This window comes from Perca flavescens, chromosome 23 (genome assembly GCF_004354835.1).
Source record: "Perca flavescens isolate YP-PL-M2 chromosome 23, PFLA_1.0, whole genome shotgun sequence".
Taxonomy (NCBI): domain Eukaryota; kingdom Metazoa; phylum Chordata; class Actinopteri; order Perciformes; family Percidae; genus Perca; species Perca flavescens.
Window position 1 is genome coordinate 519,013 of NC_041353.1, and position 17,500 is coordinate 536,512.

The window sequence follows — 17,500 nt, forward strand, 5'->3', positions numbered from 1 at the left end:
CCTGCAGTTTGTCTCTTTTCTTTCTCAGTTGTCTTTAGCAGCAGCGTTCTAGTTGTCACAAGCCTAGAGCGCCCTCTAGTGGCTGTAGACGGTAATGTTTTCAGTATGAATTAACATGTAAAAACATGTTAAATTATTTATATTTTGATATTTAAGTCGCACCTGACTATAAGTCGCAGGACCAGCCAAAGTAGGAAGAAAAGTGCGACTTATAGTCCGGAAAATACGGTAGTTTGGTTTGTGATTGTGTCTGTGTGTGTGTGTGTGTGTGTCTCTGTGTGTGTGTGTGTGTGTGTGTGTGTGTCTCGGTGTGTGTGTGTGTGTCTCTGTGTGTGTGTGTGTGTGTGTGTCTGTGTCTCTGTGTGTGTGTGTGTGTGTGTGTGTGTGTGTGTGTGTGTGTGTGTGTGTGTGTGTGTGTGTCTGTGTCTCTGTGTGTGTGTTTGTGTGTTTGTGTGTTTGTGTGTGTGTGTGTGTGTGTGTGTGTGTAGTTCCTGACCTGTGCGGTGGCCTGGACAGCCTGTGCGGCTGCCATGCTGATGGCTCCAGCTCCGGCCCCGGGCCCGGCCGGCAGAGAGCTCAGGTTGTACGAGGCCAGAGGCTGAGACGAGTTCACGCTGTACACGCTGTTGGTGGACACGGAGGACGTGCTGTTGGTACGGCAACCTGCAAGGGACACAACTCTCAGTTATAAAACACACAGAGACACACATAAATGCCTAACCTTAACCCTTACTAGGGGTGGGGGAAAAAATCGATACAGCATAGTATCGCGATATTTCTCGTGGCAATACTGTATCGATACACAGGCGCCAAGTATCGATCTTTTATTATTTAAATTGCACATCAGAATTTAACTTTTTGGTAGTATAATAATAAAATCAATTGCTTATTCAGTCCACCAGATGGCGCTGTTTGTTTTCTGGTGAGGTCAGCGGGTGACTGTCAGCGTGCAGGCGGATGTAGATAAAATAAACATGGCAGCGTCAGAGAAAGAAATCAGAAATGCACCATCTGCGTTTAAATCAAGTGTTTGGACTTTTTCGGATTTTTTTTTTTAACAAGGAGGGACAACTGAGATGGACATGAGACATGGGATTTGCAAGGAGTGTCGTATGCAAATAAAATACTCAGGGAATACCACAAACATGAGGGCTCATCTCACGCGCCACCATCCAGAGTTAGCGTTAGCCGAGGACGGTAAAGCTAATGCTAAACCAGCTCCACCGAAAAACCAACCAACACTGGACACTTAGCTTGACAAAGATACCTCCCAATTCAGAGCGAGCTAAGAAAATAACTCAAGCCATCGCCTACTTCATGTGCAAAGACCTGCGTCCATACAACGTTGTGGAAAATGAAGGATTTTGTCACTTGCTAAAAACACGGAACCAAGCTACGTGACTCCGTCGCTACCGTTTTTGTACTCATTTTAATTGTAAAAAAAAATACCTGTAGTAGCACAGCAGTGCATACCTGTTGGTATTACAGTCTAGTCCACCTTAATTAAAAATGCAAACAGTTGAGTTTGCCAGGTGTATACAACATTTATAACATGTTCATTAAAGTGCTGGTTAGTTAGTCAGCTTGACAGTCACATTTTACAGCAATAAAATTCATGTGAGATGAACAAACAGATGTTGACAAAGTTTTCCTTTGGGGACATAATAATGAAGTTGGAAAAAAGGTAATAAATTGCAATATATTGCAGAATATCGCAATATGTTTAAAATCGCAATAATATCGTATCGTGACCTAAGTATCGTGATAATATCGTATCGTGGTACCTTTGGTGATTCCCACCCCTAACCCTAACCCTCACCATAACCTACAGGGTAGTGATGGGTAGTTCGCAAATTAGTGAATTTTATTTTATTTAAAATAATTGACTAATTCAAACACTAATTCAGTCACAGACACAAAAACTCACACAGAGACAAAGAAACACACACGTGCAGATGCACACAGACACACACGCAGAGACACACACATACACAGAGACACATACACACACACAGAGACACACACACACACACACACACACACACACACACACACACACACACACACACACACACACACACACACACACACAGACACACACACACACACACATACACACAGACACATACACACACAGAGACACACACACACAGACACACACACACACACACACACACACAGAGACACACACACACACACACACACACACACACACAGAGACACACCCAGAGACACACACAGAGACACACACAGAGACACACAGAGACACACACAGAGACACAGGGTACCTGGCGTGTTCTCCTTGAAGGCGTCTGATGTGAGCGTGGACAGCAGAGCTTCAGACTTGAACTTCTTCTCTGGAACGTGTTCGGTAGTGTGGTGAGTGGGAGCGCTGTACTTCCTCTCTGCAACACACATCCAACCATTAACAACAGCCCTGGTTCCCCAATTATTCCCCCCGTTCTATAACTCTGTTGACGTTTCATTCGTTGCTGATATAAACAGGGTTCATATACATTATAACCAATACTTTTTCATGACTTTTCGGCATGTTTCCATGACTACGTGTTCCTGAAAATGTCAGTGGACATTCTCCAGTAAGAATACTAATCAGTGTTAAAGTTTCCCCTCAGAGGTTTAACTATAACTGAATGATAATGACTGTGGTTCATAGAGGGATTCATCATATCTCTCCCTGAATACAACGGTGAGGTTAAGACCACGAGAAAATACATTTATTAATCACACATTATTATGCTGTGTTAAAAACAATTCCATGACTTTTCCAAAACTTTCTGGGTCTTTTTATGTTTCCAAAACCCTTCCAGGCCTGGAGTTTGCATTTTTCAAATTCCATAACTTTTCCAGGTTTTTTCAAAACGTATGAACCCTGTAGATGTAAGTCTGGAACCGAGCCGACCAGCTACCAGATGAACCGGGACCGTAAAACATTTAGTTTGGCAAAATAGTCGAGGTACAGAAACGATCAGAGACTTCAGTGGTAGCAGCTCTCTCGGTAAGAGAGCACGGCTACGGTAGAGATACTACACTACCCACAATCCTTTTTTTTTTTTTTTTTCTCATGTTTTGTTGATTTTTCTGAAGATTTTGTCACAATTCTTTCCTGAGGTTTTTGACCCTTTTGTGGCTTTTTCCTTTAATGTCTTTAAAGTTACTTTTTGGGGGCTTTATGTCAACCAACACTGTAAGTCAGAAGACTATATGAGACATGTGAATAAAGTCTTCATAACTGGCCCTTAATGTGATTCTTATTTTCCAGTGTGGCTCTTAGAGAAGTTGAGTTGGACTTCGCTGGTTTAGACATCTATCTAAATCTAAATCCTTGCAGAGAAAGCAGAACAGGGTTTTAACTTCCAGAACCACAGTTCTCTGGGATATAGACGATGAAAGTGGATTTATCAATGATATGGCTTTAAAATTGATACTTTTGGTGTGTGTGGTTGGTTGGTGTAAAGGGATCAAACTGATGCAGCTGTGGAAAATATGAAGTACAAAGTTATGAGTAAGAAGTGTGTGTCTCTGTGTGTGTGTGTGTGTCTCTGTGTGTGTGTGTGTCTCTGTGTGTGTGTGTGTCTCTGTGTGTGTGTGTGTGTGTGTGTGTGTGTGTGTCTGTGTGTGTGTGTGTGTGTCTCTGTGTGTGTGTGTGTGTGTCTCTGTGTGTGTGTGTGTGTCTCTGTGTGTGTGTGTGTGTGTCTGAGTGTGTGTGTGTGTGTCTCTGTGTGTGTGTGTGTGTCTCTCTGTGTGTGTGTGTGTGTCTCTGTGTGTGTGTGTCTGAGTGTGTGTGTGTGTAATGTTTTATGGGCAGTGTTTCTCAAATTGTGGGTATGCGTGCAAAATGCTCATTTAAACATATGTAATGCATAATTCCTAAAATAATTATACTATAATAATGAATGAATGAAGTGATGGATTCTAAACATTTGAAATGTTTTTCAGTTACAAGGTTGTTCACTGCCGACACTGTACTGTTCCTGTATGTATATGTATATATATATATATATATATATATATATATATATATATATATATATATATATATATATATATATATATATATATATAAAGATGTAAAAATGTTTTGTGATGGTCAGGAGGTACTTTGCTTAAAAACACAATTCAAATGGGGTACATTAGTGAAAAAAGTTTGAGTGTAACTGTTGTATGTAACATGAAACTCAAGTGTACGAATAAGAGACAGCTGGATGTAAAACATTAAAAAGAAATGGCCTATGTAACAACTGGAATGTGTGTTTCTGTATAAGATAGAGTTGATCAATCTGCCAGACAGCTGCTCTGAGTAATACAGGGAGTATTGATATGGGTCAGTACTCACTCTCAGAGGCGGTGTGTGAGTGGACGTGGTGGTTGTTGACCGGCTGAGACGGACTGTCCATCTCCAAAGACCCTGAGGACGAAGACGAGAAGAAGACATTAAAAAAAAGGACATTTAATTCAGTCAATGCTGAAGCAGAAAGACACTCAAAGCAATGGGTTCAGACACATTTTAACCAATACTTTTCGGCAAGTTTCCACGACTGTGTTTTCCTGAAAATGTCAGACGACATTCTCCAATAAGAATACTAATCAGTGTTAAAGTTTCCCCTCAGAGGTTTAACTATAACTGAATGATAACGAATGTGGATCATAGAGGGATTCATTATATCTCTCCCTGAATACAACGCTGAGGTTAAGTCCACGAGAAAATACATTTATTAATCACATGTTATTATGCTGTGATTATGTGACTTTTCCAAAACTTTCTGGGTCTTTTTATGTTTCCAAAACCTTTCCATGCCTGGAGTTTGCATTTTTCACATTCCATAACTTTTCCAGGTTTTTTCAAAACGTATGAAAGCTGAAAGCAGGTTGACAGATCTGGGGTTATTTTCTCAAGAAAAAAAAAAGGCCACAAACACTTGTTCTTGTCTTAGTTTCAGTGCTCACAAACATCTCCCTCCTTTAAAATTAGTCAAAAACACACATCTGCTGACAAGATATAAATCAGTAAACTAATAATCCTCTTTTATTAATATTAAAAACACGTCAGAGTGACTCGGCTTAGACACCGGTACTGTAGGAGCCACATACTGTATGGTCTCATTTATATTATTTATTTATTATTATTACTAGGGGTGGGAAAAATAAAAATAAAAAATTTGATTCAGCGTAGTATCGCAATATTTTCCGTGGCAATACTGTATTGATACACAGACGCCAAGTATGGATCTATTATTATAATATATGTGATGGTCAGTCTGTCTGCTTGACAATCTGAACTTGCAGCAATACAACAGAAGTGAGATGAACAAACAGACATCTTTTTCTTTTTAGATAAAACAGATGTTGACAGTTTTGTTTGTCATTTGAAATTGGGAAAAATCTGAAGTTGGAAAAAAAGGTAATAAATGGTAATATATCGCAGAATATTGTAAGATCTTTAAAATCGCAAAAACATAGTATCGTGACATAAGTATTGTGAGGATACGGTATGGTGATGATATGGTATGGTGATGATATGGTATGGTATAGTGATGATATGGTATGGTGATGATGTCGTATGGTGATGATATGGTATGGTGATGATATGGTATGGTGATGATGTCGTATGGTGATGATGTCGTATGGTGATATGGCATCGTGAGGATATGGTATGGAGATGATATGGTGATGATATGATATGGTGATGATATGGTATGGAGATGATATGGTATGGTGATGATATGGTGATGATATGGTATGGTGATGATATGGTGATGATATGGAGATGATATGGTATGGTGATATGGTATGGTGATGATATGGTATGGTGATGATATGGTATGGTGATGATATGGTATGGTGGTGATGATATGGTATGGTGGTGATGATATGGTATGGTGATGATATGGTATGGTATGGTGGTGATGATATGGTGATGATATGGTATGGTGATGATATGGTATGGTGATGATATGGTATGGTATGGTGATGATATGGTATGGTGGTGATATGGTATGGTGGTGATGATATGGTATGGTGGTGATGATATGGTATGGTGGTGATATGGTATGGTATGGTGGTGATGATATGGTATGGTGATGATATGGTATGGTGATGATATGGTATGGTGATGACATGGTATGGTGATGATATGGTGATGATATGGTGATGATATGGTATGGTGATGATATGGTATGGTGATGATATGGTATGGTGATGGTATGGTGATGATATGGTATGGTGATGATATGGTATGGTGATGATATGGTATGGTGATGATATGGTATGGTGATGATATGGTATGGTGATATGGTGATGATATGGTATGGTGATGATATGGTATGGTGATGATGATATGGTATTGTGATGATATGGTATGGTGATGATATGGTATGGTGATGATATGGTATGGTGATGATATGGTATGGTGATATGGTGATGATATGGTATGGTGATGATATGGTATGGTGATGATATGGTATGGTGATATGGTGATGATATGGTATGGTGATGATATGGTATGGTGATGATATGGTGATGATATGGTATGGTGATGATATGGTATGGTGATGATATGGTATGGTGATGATATGGTATGGTGATGATATGGTGATGATGATGGTATGGTGATGATATGGTATGGTGATGATATGGTATGGTGATGATATGGTATGGTGATGATATGGTATGGTATGATATGGTGATGATATGGTATGGTGATGATATGATATGGTATGGTGATGATATGGTGATGATATGGTATGGTGATGATATGGTATGGTGATGATATGATATGGTGATGATATGGTATGGTGATGATATGGTATGGTGATGATATGGTGATGATATGGTATGGTGATGATATGGTATGGTGATGATATGGTATGGTGATGATATGGTGATTCCCACCCCTACTAAAAGCACTGAATCGGGCACTAGTCGAGAGCGAGAAGGGGTGGACCCTGTGAAGACGTGTGGCGGTGACTCACGTCTCTCCAGGATCTCGGTGATGCCGGCGTTGTCGGCCTCCAGCTCCATCTTGAACTTGGCCAGTTCCTGGTCCAGCTTACGCAGGTGACGGTCCACCTGGACACACACACACACACACACACACACACACACACACACACACACACACGCACACACACACACACACACACTTAGCTCACAACAACTAGAGAACCAGATGTCCTGTCAGTCCAACCAACGTTCTGCCTGTGTGTGTGTGTGTGTCTCTCTCTCTCTCTCTGTGTGTGTGTGTGTGTGTCTGTGTGTGTGTTTGTGTATGTATCTGCATGTGTGTATCTGCATGTGTGTATCTGTGTGTGTGTCTCTGTGTGCATCTCTGTGTGTGTGTGTGTGTCTGTGTGCATGTCTCTCTGTGTGTGTGAGTGTGTCTGTGTGTGTGTGTGTTTGTGTGTGAGAGTGTCTGTCTGTGTGTGTGTGTGTTTGTGTGTGTATCTGCGTGTGGGTCTCTGTGTGCATGTCTCTCTCTGTGTGTGTGCGTGTCTGTGTGTGTGCATGTCTCTCTGTGTGTCTCTGTGTGTGTGTGTCTGTGTGTGTATGTCTCTGTGTGCGTCTATGTGTGTCACTTTTCTATACTCACCAGATCATAAATCTGATTGGCCAGCTGGACTTTCTCATCTGCATCTTCCAAAGCTTTGTAATAATCCTGAAACACAGTTCATAATAATCAATAATAATAACAAATAATAATAATAATAATAATAATAATAATAATAATAATAATAATAATAATAATAATAATAATAACAGCTGCAGAGGGACGGGCGTCACTCAGGTGAGCTCTGAACAAAACTCTTAACAAAACAGGATTTAAAAACAACTCGAGTAGGGCTGGATCCAAATATTCGTAGGTTTGTTTTGTGAAAAAAGTGTGCATGCAGGCTGAAATTCACGTGGTCTAACAGCCGCCGGCTAATGAACGCAGCACTACGAGGTCTCTCTCGGCCTAGAACGGAGAAACGAACGCAGCACCACGAGGTCTCTCTCGCCCAGAACGGAGAAACGAACGCAGCACCACGAGGTCTCTCTCGCCCTAGAACGGAGAAACGAACGCAGCACCACGAGGTCTCTCTCGCCCAGAACGGAGAAATGAACGCAGCACCACGAGGTCTCTCTCGCCCAGAACGGAGAAACGAACGCAGCACCACGTGGTCTCTCGGCCCAGAACGGAGAAACGAACGCAGCACCACGTGGTCTCTCTCGCCCAGAACGGAGAAACGAACGCAGCACCACACGTGGTCTCTCTCGGCCTAGAATGGAGAAACGAACGCAGCACTACGAGGTCTCTCTCGGCCTAGAACGGAGAAACGAACGCAGCACTACGTGGTCTCTCTCGGCCTAGAACGGAGAAACGAACGCAGCACTACGTGGTCTCTCTCGGCCTAGAACGGAGAAACGAACGCAGCACTACGAGGTCTCTCTCGGCCTAGAACGGAGAAATGTTGTACGGTTGACGTTATACTGTAGCAGCCGGGTGTCGTTTACAGGTGAATTGATAAAAAAGGTAAAGATGCATTTATTGTAGTGCCATTACTAGGGATGGACCCGAATTTTCAAATATTCGTTTGGTGGATTGGTATTCGAATGGAAAATTTGACATTAGAATATTTGTTTTTTTAAATTTTATTTTGGTTTATTTATTTTCTGCATTTATCTCTCGTTCACACTCCAGTCCAGTTGGTGGCGGTAATGCACATTTAAGTTGGTTTGCCAACCGCCTATAAACTACAAAGAAGAAGAAGAAGAAGAAGAAGAGACTGTCGGTACACGATGACGCCGACTTCGAGCATTTAGCGAGCTGGGCAGAGAAGCTAGCGGCGATAACAAGTGCGGAAATGTTTTTCCGTTTTTCCGTTGTGATTCGGCCAGAAACTTCAACATTGTGAGGAGAAGAGATCGTTTTGGAATATAAAGCTCGGATATTACATTTCCTCGGACTCTTGGGGATTTATGAAAATCAAGTTTTGGTCAAAATACCACTTTGTTGCTGAAAGGACAACGACAACAGGTATGCACTCTCGGCTGAGTTGTTTTATTTTCTGTTACTCTCTAACAGTTGTGTACATGGCTGTAGATTTTAAAGATTTAATGCTTTAAAGTTATAAAAACACTCATGAGTGGAAGTTTTATCGAGGTTACAGCGACGTCACAAAGTGTCAAAGTTTATTAATTCTGAACGCGTCTGGCCTGTGTCTATATTGCACTAAATACGACACTGCTGCACTCCCTTGTGAAGTCGTTTGGATGAAAGGTTCTCAAAATAATCAAAATGCAAACAGAGACAGAGATTCCTGCCTTTATTAGAGATAATAATATGTTCAGCCCCTCTCTCCGAAGCTTCCAATATTCGATGCTCATTACTACTAAAGCTTCGAAGCTCAAAAAATGGTATTCGGACCAGCCCTAGCCAATACTGCATTGGCCCGAGTGGTAGTACTATCTTGAGCTTTGGCTGAGTATTCTTTCAAAAAACCCAGTCGGCCGTCACTCGTCACACAGTCTCAGGTCTTCCTCAGGTCTTCCTCAGGTTGCTTTTCTCCTAAAGTTGAAGCAGACTTGACTGTTTTGCTGCAGGCATTCAAAACAAACGGAGAGACCTGACGAGTCTGACGAGTAACGACAGACGTGGTGTGTGTGAATGAATGCCCAGTCGGCGCCTCACTGCATCGGCATTATACGCACGGGCATAACGTTAACTATCTTCCCAAAAGCTAGGACAAATACTGTTTAAACGAATGGTCATGTACAGAGCATGGCAAGAATGGAATGTGTTACCTGAAGAAATAACACAGTTAAAGAAAGAAAGCAATAAAATTAGTTATGAAATATCTTTTGATTAACAACATACGAATGGGTGTTCAATTGTGAGACGTGTCCTGACAGGATGAAACAGATGTTATGTGATGATAGACTGTTGATGTACCTGTGTGTGTGTGTGTGTGTGTGTGTGTGTGTGTGTGTGTGTGTGTGTATATATGTGTGTGTATATTTGTGTGTGTTACGTTACAGGTGTTGTGGAACAGAGCTAAGCTAGCTAGCGAGCGAGGTGACATATATTGTGCAGGACTAGAGCTGTACCTGTCTTATGAATGTTGTAATTACCTATGACGGCACTGATGGCACTGTGTGTCTGTCCCTCATATGAGATCAACAGAGTTGTAAGGACCTCAGGAAGAATGGCTTCTGCAAGAGCTAATGAGTTTTCTACATAAACAAAGTGTGTGTGTCCGTCCAAGGACTATGCATACTGTGTGTATAGGTGTTGTGTGTGTGTGTGTGTGTGATACGTTACAGGTATTGTGGAACAGAGCTAAGCTAGCTAGCGAGCGAGGTGCATACTGTGTGTACAGGTGTTGTGTGTGTGTGTATATGTGTGTGTGTGTGTGTGTGTGTGTTCGTTACAGGTGTTGTGGAACAGAGCTAAGCTAGCTAGCGAGCGAGGTGCATACTGTGTGTACAGGTGTTGTGTGTGTGTGTGTCTGTCTCACTGCTAGCTTGTAGCGGACATTCAGTAAGCAGCTTAATCTCCACCAAACACCACGGTGAATTTCAGCCTGCATGCGAGTGCAGGATGAGGGGTGGTGATGGAGCAGTAGATATGACACAATGTCTTTGGTGCAGGAGACCCGGGTTCGAATCCCACTGAGATACATCAACCAATGTGTCCCTGAGCAAGACACTTAGACCCTAGTTGCTCCAGAGGCGTGCGAACTCTGATATATAGCGATTGTAAGTCGCTTTGGATAAAAGCGTCAGCTAAATGACATGTAACGTAACCCATGGAAGGAATATTGGGATCCAGCCCTAATAAAGAGCACAGATGAAAGGTGTGTTTACAGCGTGACTAAAGGGTTCCTGACCTTTTTAATGACCTCCATCTGCTCTTCTCTCCACTCGGGCTTGTTCTTCTTCGCGTTGACGAAGAACTCGATCACCTTCTGCTCCAGCTGGTCCGTGGCGTCTCAACGGGACAAAGACAAACACGCAGGAAGTAAGCTGCCACACTCGCTTCACAAAATAAGAGTCTAAATTATAAAACAGACACATTTACGTTCTGATGACTGTCGGTCGGACACAACGTTTTACAGTTGTGCTGAGGCTCCACGCTGAGCTCTCGCCGTAGCCTTAAAAGTGGCCTGATGTTTGCGTTGAGCGAGCTGCATGTGTGTGTGGGGAGTGTGTGGTAGAGAGAGTGAGAGAGTGCTGGTGATTATCTTTGGAGCGAGTAGTGACTCTAGAGTCCTAGTGAGAGAAACCGCTACGTAAATAAAAAGGGAATGATACGTGAGCGGCGGTTTCTTGGTTTCTTTGACGTTAGTTAGTTCTGGGGCCTCTTCTGTTCAACATCTACATGCTTCTACTGGCTCAGATTATGGAAAACAACAAAATAAGTTACCATAGTTATGCGGATGACACACAAATTTACATAACCTTATCGCCAGGGAACTATAGCCCAATACAACAATTAAATATGTGCATTGAACAGATTAATGATTGGATGTGCCAGAACTTTCTTAAATTAAATGAAGAAAAAACGGAGGTGGTTGTTTTTGGAGCAAAAGAGGAACGATTAAAGGTCAGCACTCAGCTTCAAACGACAATGTTAAAAACAACAGACAAAGCCAGAAATCTTGGTGTAGTCATGGACTCAGACCTGGATTGTAAAAGCCACATTAACATAATTAAAAAATCAGCCTATTATCACCTTAAAAATATATCAAGGGTTAAAGGGCTTATGTCTCAGCAGGACCTGGAAAAACTTGTCCATGCTTTTATCTTCAGTAGACTTGACTACTGTAACGGGGTCTTTACAGGTCTCCCTAAAAAATCTATCAGACAGCTGCAGCTGATTCAGATGCTGCTGCTCGAGTCCTCACTAAAACCAGGAAAGTGGATCACATCACTCCAGTACTGAAGTCTCTACACTGGCTTCCGGTGCCTCAAAGAATTGATTTCAAAATACTTTTACTGGTTTATAAATCACTAAACGGTTTAGGGCCAAAATACATTTCTGATCTGTTACTACATTATGACCCACCCAGACCTCTCAGGTGGTCTGGGACAGGTCTACTTGTTGTCCCCAGAGTCAGAACTAAACAGGGGAAGCAGCGTTCAGTTTTTATGCTCCACATATCTGGAACAAACTCCCAGAAACCTGCAGGTCCGCTGCAACTCTCAGGTCTTATAAATCTAAGCTAAAGACCTATCTTTTTGATGTTGCTTTTCTTTAAATAATCTATTTTATTAACTTTAATTTCTTATACTGCACTGTAACTTCTATTCTTATACTGCACTATCAATTTTATTCTTGTCTTTTGTTTTTAATTTGTTTATTATTGTTTTTTAATTGTTTTCTAACTGCTCTTTAATGTTTTATGTAAAGCACTTTGAATTGCCCTGTTGCTGAAATGTGCTATATAAATAAAGCTGCCTTGCCTTGCCTTGAACGAGATGCTGAAGCCATAACTGCTGTGGTGATGCGGGAACTTGCAAACTACAATCCTGAAACAAAGCTCATTTGTCAGACATACGATGGAGCAAGTATACATACTAAGCTCACTGGCTTCCTCGGTCAAATTTGCCACTGGACACACACACACACACACACACACACACACACACACACACACACACACACACACACACACACAGAGAGAGAGAGAGAGAGAGAGAGAGAGAGAGAGAGAGAGAGAGAGAGAGAGACACACACACGTTTACGTGCAGCACCACAAGATTTTTCTCAGATCTAATGATTGTTAGTTAGACTTCTTTAGCTTTAACTTTTGTCTGTAAGCTGTTGGAGTGTTAATGATTTTAATATCTGCTCTAACGTTAGACCCGGTGTGATGATAACGGTCCAACATGATGAGAAAAACACACACAAAACTACCACAAAAAAGGGACAGACTTCCACTACAAAGAGAGACAAAATGCATGGGGAAATATGTTTTTTTTTTATTGAAAAATGTCACATTTTCTTGGGGAATGACGCCTAAACTAAACTTCCGTCTGCTGTTTCCATGGTGACAACAGAACGTCACCAGCTCAGCTAACATGCTAATTACTCCGTTACGGAGCCGTTAGCTGTGCGTGCGCGTACCTGTGTGTTTTTATTAAAAACGCTTCACCAAACTCCATTCAAAATTCTGCCATTTAAAAAGGTGTGTGTGTGGGTGTATATGTATATATACACGTGTGTGTGTGTGTGTGTGTGTGTGTGTGTGTGTGTGTGTGTGTGTGTGTGTGTGTGTACGTACTCTGCACTTGTAAGTCCATCTCCCTCATTTCCGTGAACCTGTCGCGGAGGTCCATGGGAAGCTGCTCGATCACTGAGGAAGGACAAACAGCCGCTAACTGTTAGCACGGCTAGGCTAACGGCCGGGGCCAAACTGGCCCACAAATAACACACATTTAATGCGGAAAACGGGCCAAAAACCCCGCCGCTGCTCGGTTACAGTCCCATACTCACTCTCGAGGTAATCCTCCAGGTACAACATCGCGGCAACTTCGACGTATTTCGCGTTTTATGGAACTATTTTCTTCTTTCAATATGGCGCCGCCAGCCGCTGTGTCTCTCTCGCTCAGAAAAAAAAAAAAAAGAGACGCCGGGGAAATTGACGTCAGAGATTGTGACGCAAACGGCTGTCGGTGTTCTGATTGGTTGAAACTTACGCGCGTTGATTTGCGTTCTAAGAAGAGATGCCTTATGGGAGTTGTTGTTTAAAACGCGCGTAGCTCTTTTCATTTGTAAAAACATCCGAAAATGATTTAATTTGAAGTATTTAATTGTTTTATTGTAAATGTTAGAATCAATAGTTTGTCATCGATCTGTGTTGATATTTGTGATTATATTGCTGATAATTACCTCCACTCTTCCTCCGTGTCTCTTTATTTGCAACATTTTTAATATGTATATATATATATATATATATATATATATATATATATATATATATATACATATTTCTTTTTCTGTCTCTTTTTCAGACGTTTTTGTCTGTTTTTCCAACATTTTTTGTCTCTCCGTTCGAGGTTTTTGCCACTTTTTGTCGTTAATGTGTGTTTAAAATGACATCATATGACACAATCTTGTTCAGCAGCATATATATATATATATATATATATAGACTTTATTGATCCCTAATTCCCTTTTTACAAAGGCTCAAAAAAATGTAACACAACAAGAATAAGAAAAATACACAATAAATAGATAAAGAATAGAAAACACAAGCTGTATAAAAAATAACATATACCATACTACTGTTATTATAAGAGTAATAGTATGTAGGCCAACACTATAAACACATCTATTACATACTCAACTATTATCATTAGCAGCACAATCAAACACAAAATAATTCATGCAACTAGTTCTCTTGTTATTTTAAGTTGATATACAGATATTGAATATATTGTCTCTGTTGTGTCTGCTGTATGTCATAGAATAGATGTGGTGAGTATATTTGAAGCACAGTGTAGAGATATATTGGCTCTATATGATGAATAAAAACATTCAATTTGGTTAAAATCTTCACAGAAAAAAACCACATTTGAGATTCAAGAATTAAATGTTTATTAATCACAGAAGTAGCCTAATAATAATAATAATAATAATAATAATATATAATATATATATAATATATAATAATAATATAATTAAAATACTAATTATTATAATAATCTGCATACACACAATAACAACATATTATACCCTATAGGGGTCAAAACTTAGGTTTTAAACAGTTCTGTCTGTCTGTCTTTCTGTCTGTCTGCCTGTCTGTCTTTTTGTCTGTCTCTCTAACCTGTCTCTCTATCTGTCTTTTTGCCTGTCTCTCTGCCTGTCTGTCTGTCTATCTTTTGGTCTTTTTGTCTGTCTTTCTCTGTCTGTCTCTCTAACCTGCCTGTCTGTTTTTCTAACCTGCCTGCCTGTCTGTCTCTCTAACCTGCCTGTCTGTCTCTCTAACCTACCTGCCTGTCTGTCTCTCTAACCTGTCTGCCTGTCTAGTATCTACCCCCAGCCAGCAGAGGCCCCCCTCTCTCCGTGTCTCTTTGCCGTTTCCTCTCCAACACAACAACAGAGAGATGAGTGTTGGCCTGCTGACCCCCCCGCGGCTCTGCGGCTGGAGGCGGACACATTCCTCCCTCCTCCCCCAGGACTCCCTGACGGGTGAGGAGGGAGGGGGGGGGGGAGGGGGGAGAATGCTGCTACTCGCATTTAATTAAGAAGAAGAAGCAGCAGCAGGACGGGACAGCGCCCCGCCCCCCTCCAGGCTGCTCCGGGCTCAGACACAAACACACCCGAGCCTGCGGACTTTCAGCTCGGCTTTTACGCAGCGAGGGGAACTTTTACGCGACAAAAATCTGACTTTGGAGCGTGTTGAAGAGGATTTAACGCACACTGCTGGATGTCTGTAAACTTCCCTTTAGTTTTCAATGTGAGGTTTCCAGCGTTGGAGTTTCGCTTTGGAGTTTGGGGATCCCATAACTAATCTTAACGCGAAATAACTCCCGAGCATAACCGTGTTTCAAAACCTCATCCGCGCGCTGCGTGTCTCCGCTGCTAAGTGAGTGATGATTGGTTTGGAAATGTCAGCTCCGCACACTCCATCATCCCGGCGGGGCTGACGGGCGGAGGGAAAGTAAGAAACCACCTGTTGTGGAACTTTCCTGGACCTTGTCACGGATAAAGCCGAGCTGCTGAAACCAGACTCCGGACAGAGCCGAGTGAGAGCGGAATGCAGGTTCGGGTTCGGCTTTTACGCACGGAGCGGACGCGCTTCTCCCTGCACGGTCCCAGTGTCTCCGGGGGGCTCCGGGTTGTTGTGTGTTTGCAGTGAGCATGTTGCCATGGTGTCCCGGGCTCAGGTGAGCAGCACGGCGGCGGGATGGCTCGCGAGGACGCGGTGAGGTGTCTGCGCTGTCTGCTGTACGCGATCAACCTGCTGTTCTGGGTGAGAGGAGAGGATCCCACTCGGATCTTATATAACTACACATGACACACACACACACACACACACACACACACACACACACACACACACACACACACACACATTACACAGCATTCATCCGACACAGATAGTCGTAAAAATGCGAAAACAACGTGTGCCTTTATGTGAAATTATGAAACAAATTGATAGAGACAGATAACTTCCCCTTGTGGATAATGTGAAATGGAGGAGATGAGTTAATTTAAGATGTGAAATGTATCCGTCCGTGTGTTTCCACATACTTTGACCCAGTTATAGGCTATATTTAGACCATGTAGTAAAATACTTTCCTCTGAAACGTGATGTGGAAGATAAAGGAGCATCAGATGGAAACACGTCAGGTCAACTACATGAAAAAGATGGAGTGGAAGTTCGCTGTTAGTATTACAGTTTTTTTCGATTGCTAGACGACAGTGGGCACAACTGGAGTCACATGTTTAAAACTCTAACTCCAGTCTACACAGCAGCAGTTCATGTGGACCAAACTCTAGTTGGTTTCTCATCGCTTGAACACAGTTTTCTAAACTCTCCACACTTATCCCAGGACTTTAACCTCAACCTGCACAACACTGTAGATCTACAGCACTTTGTTCAGATGCTAACACACTGCTGTCAACACTGTTAACCACACATTCAACACAGAATAGATCTCAGTCTGGTGCCTATCAAACACTGCTGATTGGGATTCTAGCTGAAAGCCTCAGCAGGTGTCTAGTTTTAGACTAGTTAGTGAACATATATGGTATTTATACAGAGAAAGATCAGAAAGACTTTTTTTGTATACAAACACCAAATAAGAATGAAACCATTATACACTGTACTGTTTGAGAGAAACAGGTAAAAGAGCAAAGATACCAACATGTCCAGGTAAGATGTCTGAGGTTATGTACACAGATATAAAAAAAGGGAAAAACACTATATCTTTACTATAGTAAAACTGTGTTCTTACTGTTTTTCAGAAAGTAATGGAGGTGAAAGCAATAGAAACACCACATTCATTAGTATTTAGAGATGATGAAGACATCCAATGTGATGAAGAAAACTTGTCACATGATGCTGGAGAGAGGCAGGATTAGTCACACTATTCTCTGGTACTGTTATGTATGTACCTTTAGTTTATTTCCCAGTAATTCCATAAATTACTAGAGACAAAATACTTTATTGAAGAAAACTGCTGATTTTCATTATTCTTCTTTACCTTATGTAAAAATTGGTATATTATACAATCTATATTTTTTCCTTAAATAAACTGTTGAGTAGTGTCAAGTCACTCAAATTGTTCAAACTGTAAAGATTAGAAAGTTAGTAATTTGTGTATTGGTGTTTGATGCTAGTGTTTTTACCCTCAGTGTGTTCTGAGTGACAGTGTGTGTTATCTCAGTGTGTGTGTGTGTGTGTGTGTGTGTGTGTTACCTCAGTGAGGATTGTGCATACTGTTTGGCTGCACTGAGCCTGTTCTGCAGCTGATGTGACCTGTTTATCTC

At 41.5% G+C, this 17,500-nt stretch overlaps 2 protein-coding genes across 2 annotated transcripts in view; one reads left to right on the forward strand and one right to left on the reverse strand.

Annotated features, from left to right (window-relative positions):
• Nucleotides 1–13,638, reverse strand: part of ing3 (inhibitor of growth family, member 3) — a 21,477-nt gene extending 7,839 nt beyond the window's left edge. Inside the window, 8 exon segments of the mRNA XM_028570663.1 lie at nt 497–663; nt 2,289–2,405; nt 4,355–4,426; nt 6,990–7,086; nt 7,607–7,672; nt 10,887–10,987; nt 13,284–13,355; nt 13,496–13,638. Of these exon segments, the coding sequence (XP_028426464.1) occupies nt 497–663; nt 2,289–2,405; nt 4,355–4,426; nt 6,990–7,086; nt 7,607–7,672; nt 10,887–10,987; nt 13,284–13,355; nt 13,496–13,523 (720 nt within the window). The 5' untranslated portion in view covers nt 13,524–13,638.
• Nucleotides 13,639–15,258: 1,620 nt separating this feature from the next.
• Nucleotides 15,259–17,500, forward strand: part of tspan12 (tetraspanin 12) — a 32,716-nt gene continuing 30,474 nt past the window's right edge. Inside the window, exon 1 of the mRNA XM_028571273.1 lies at nt 15,259–15,977. Coding sequence (XP_028427074.1) covers nt 15,912–15,977 — 66 coding nt within the window. The 5' untranslated portion in view covers nt 15,259–15,911. The remainder of the gene's footprint in view (nt 15,978–17,500) is intronic.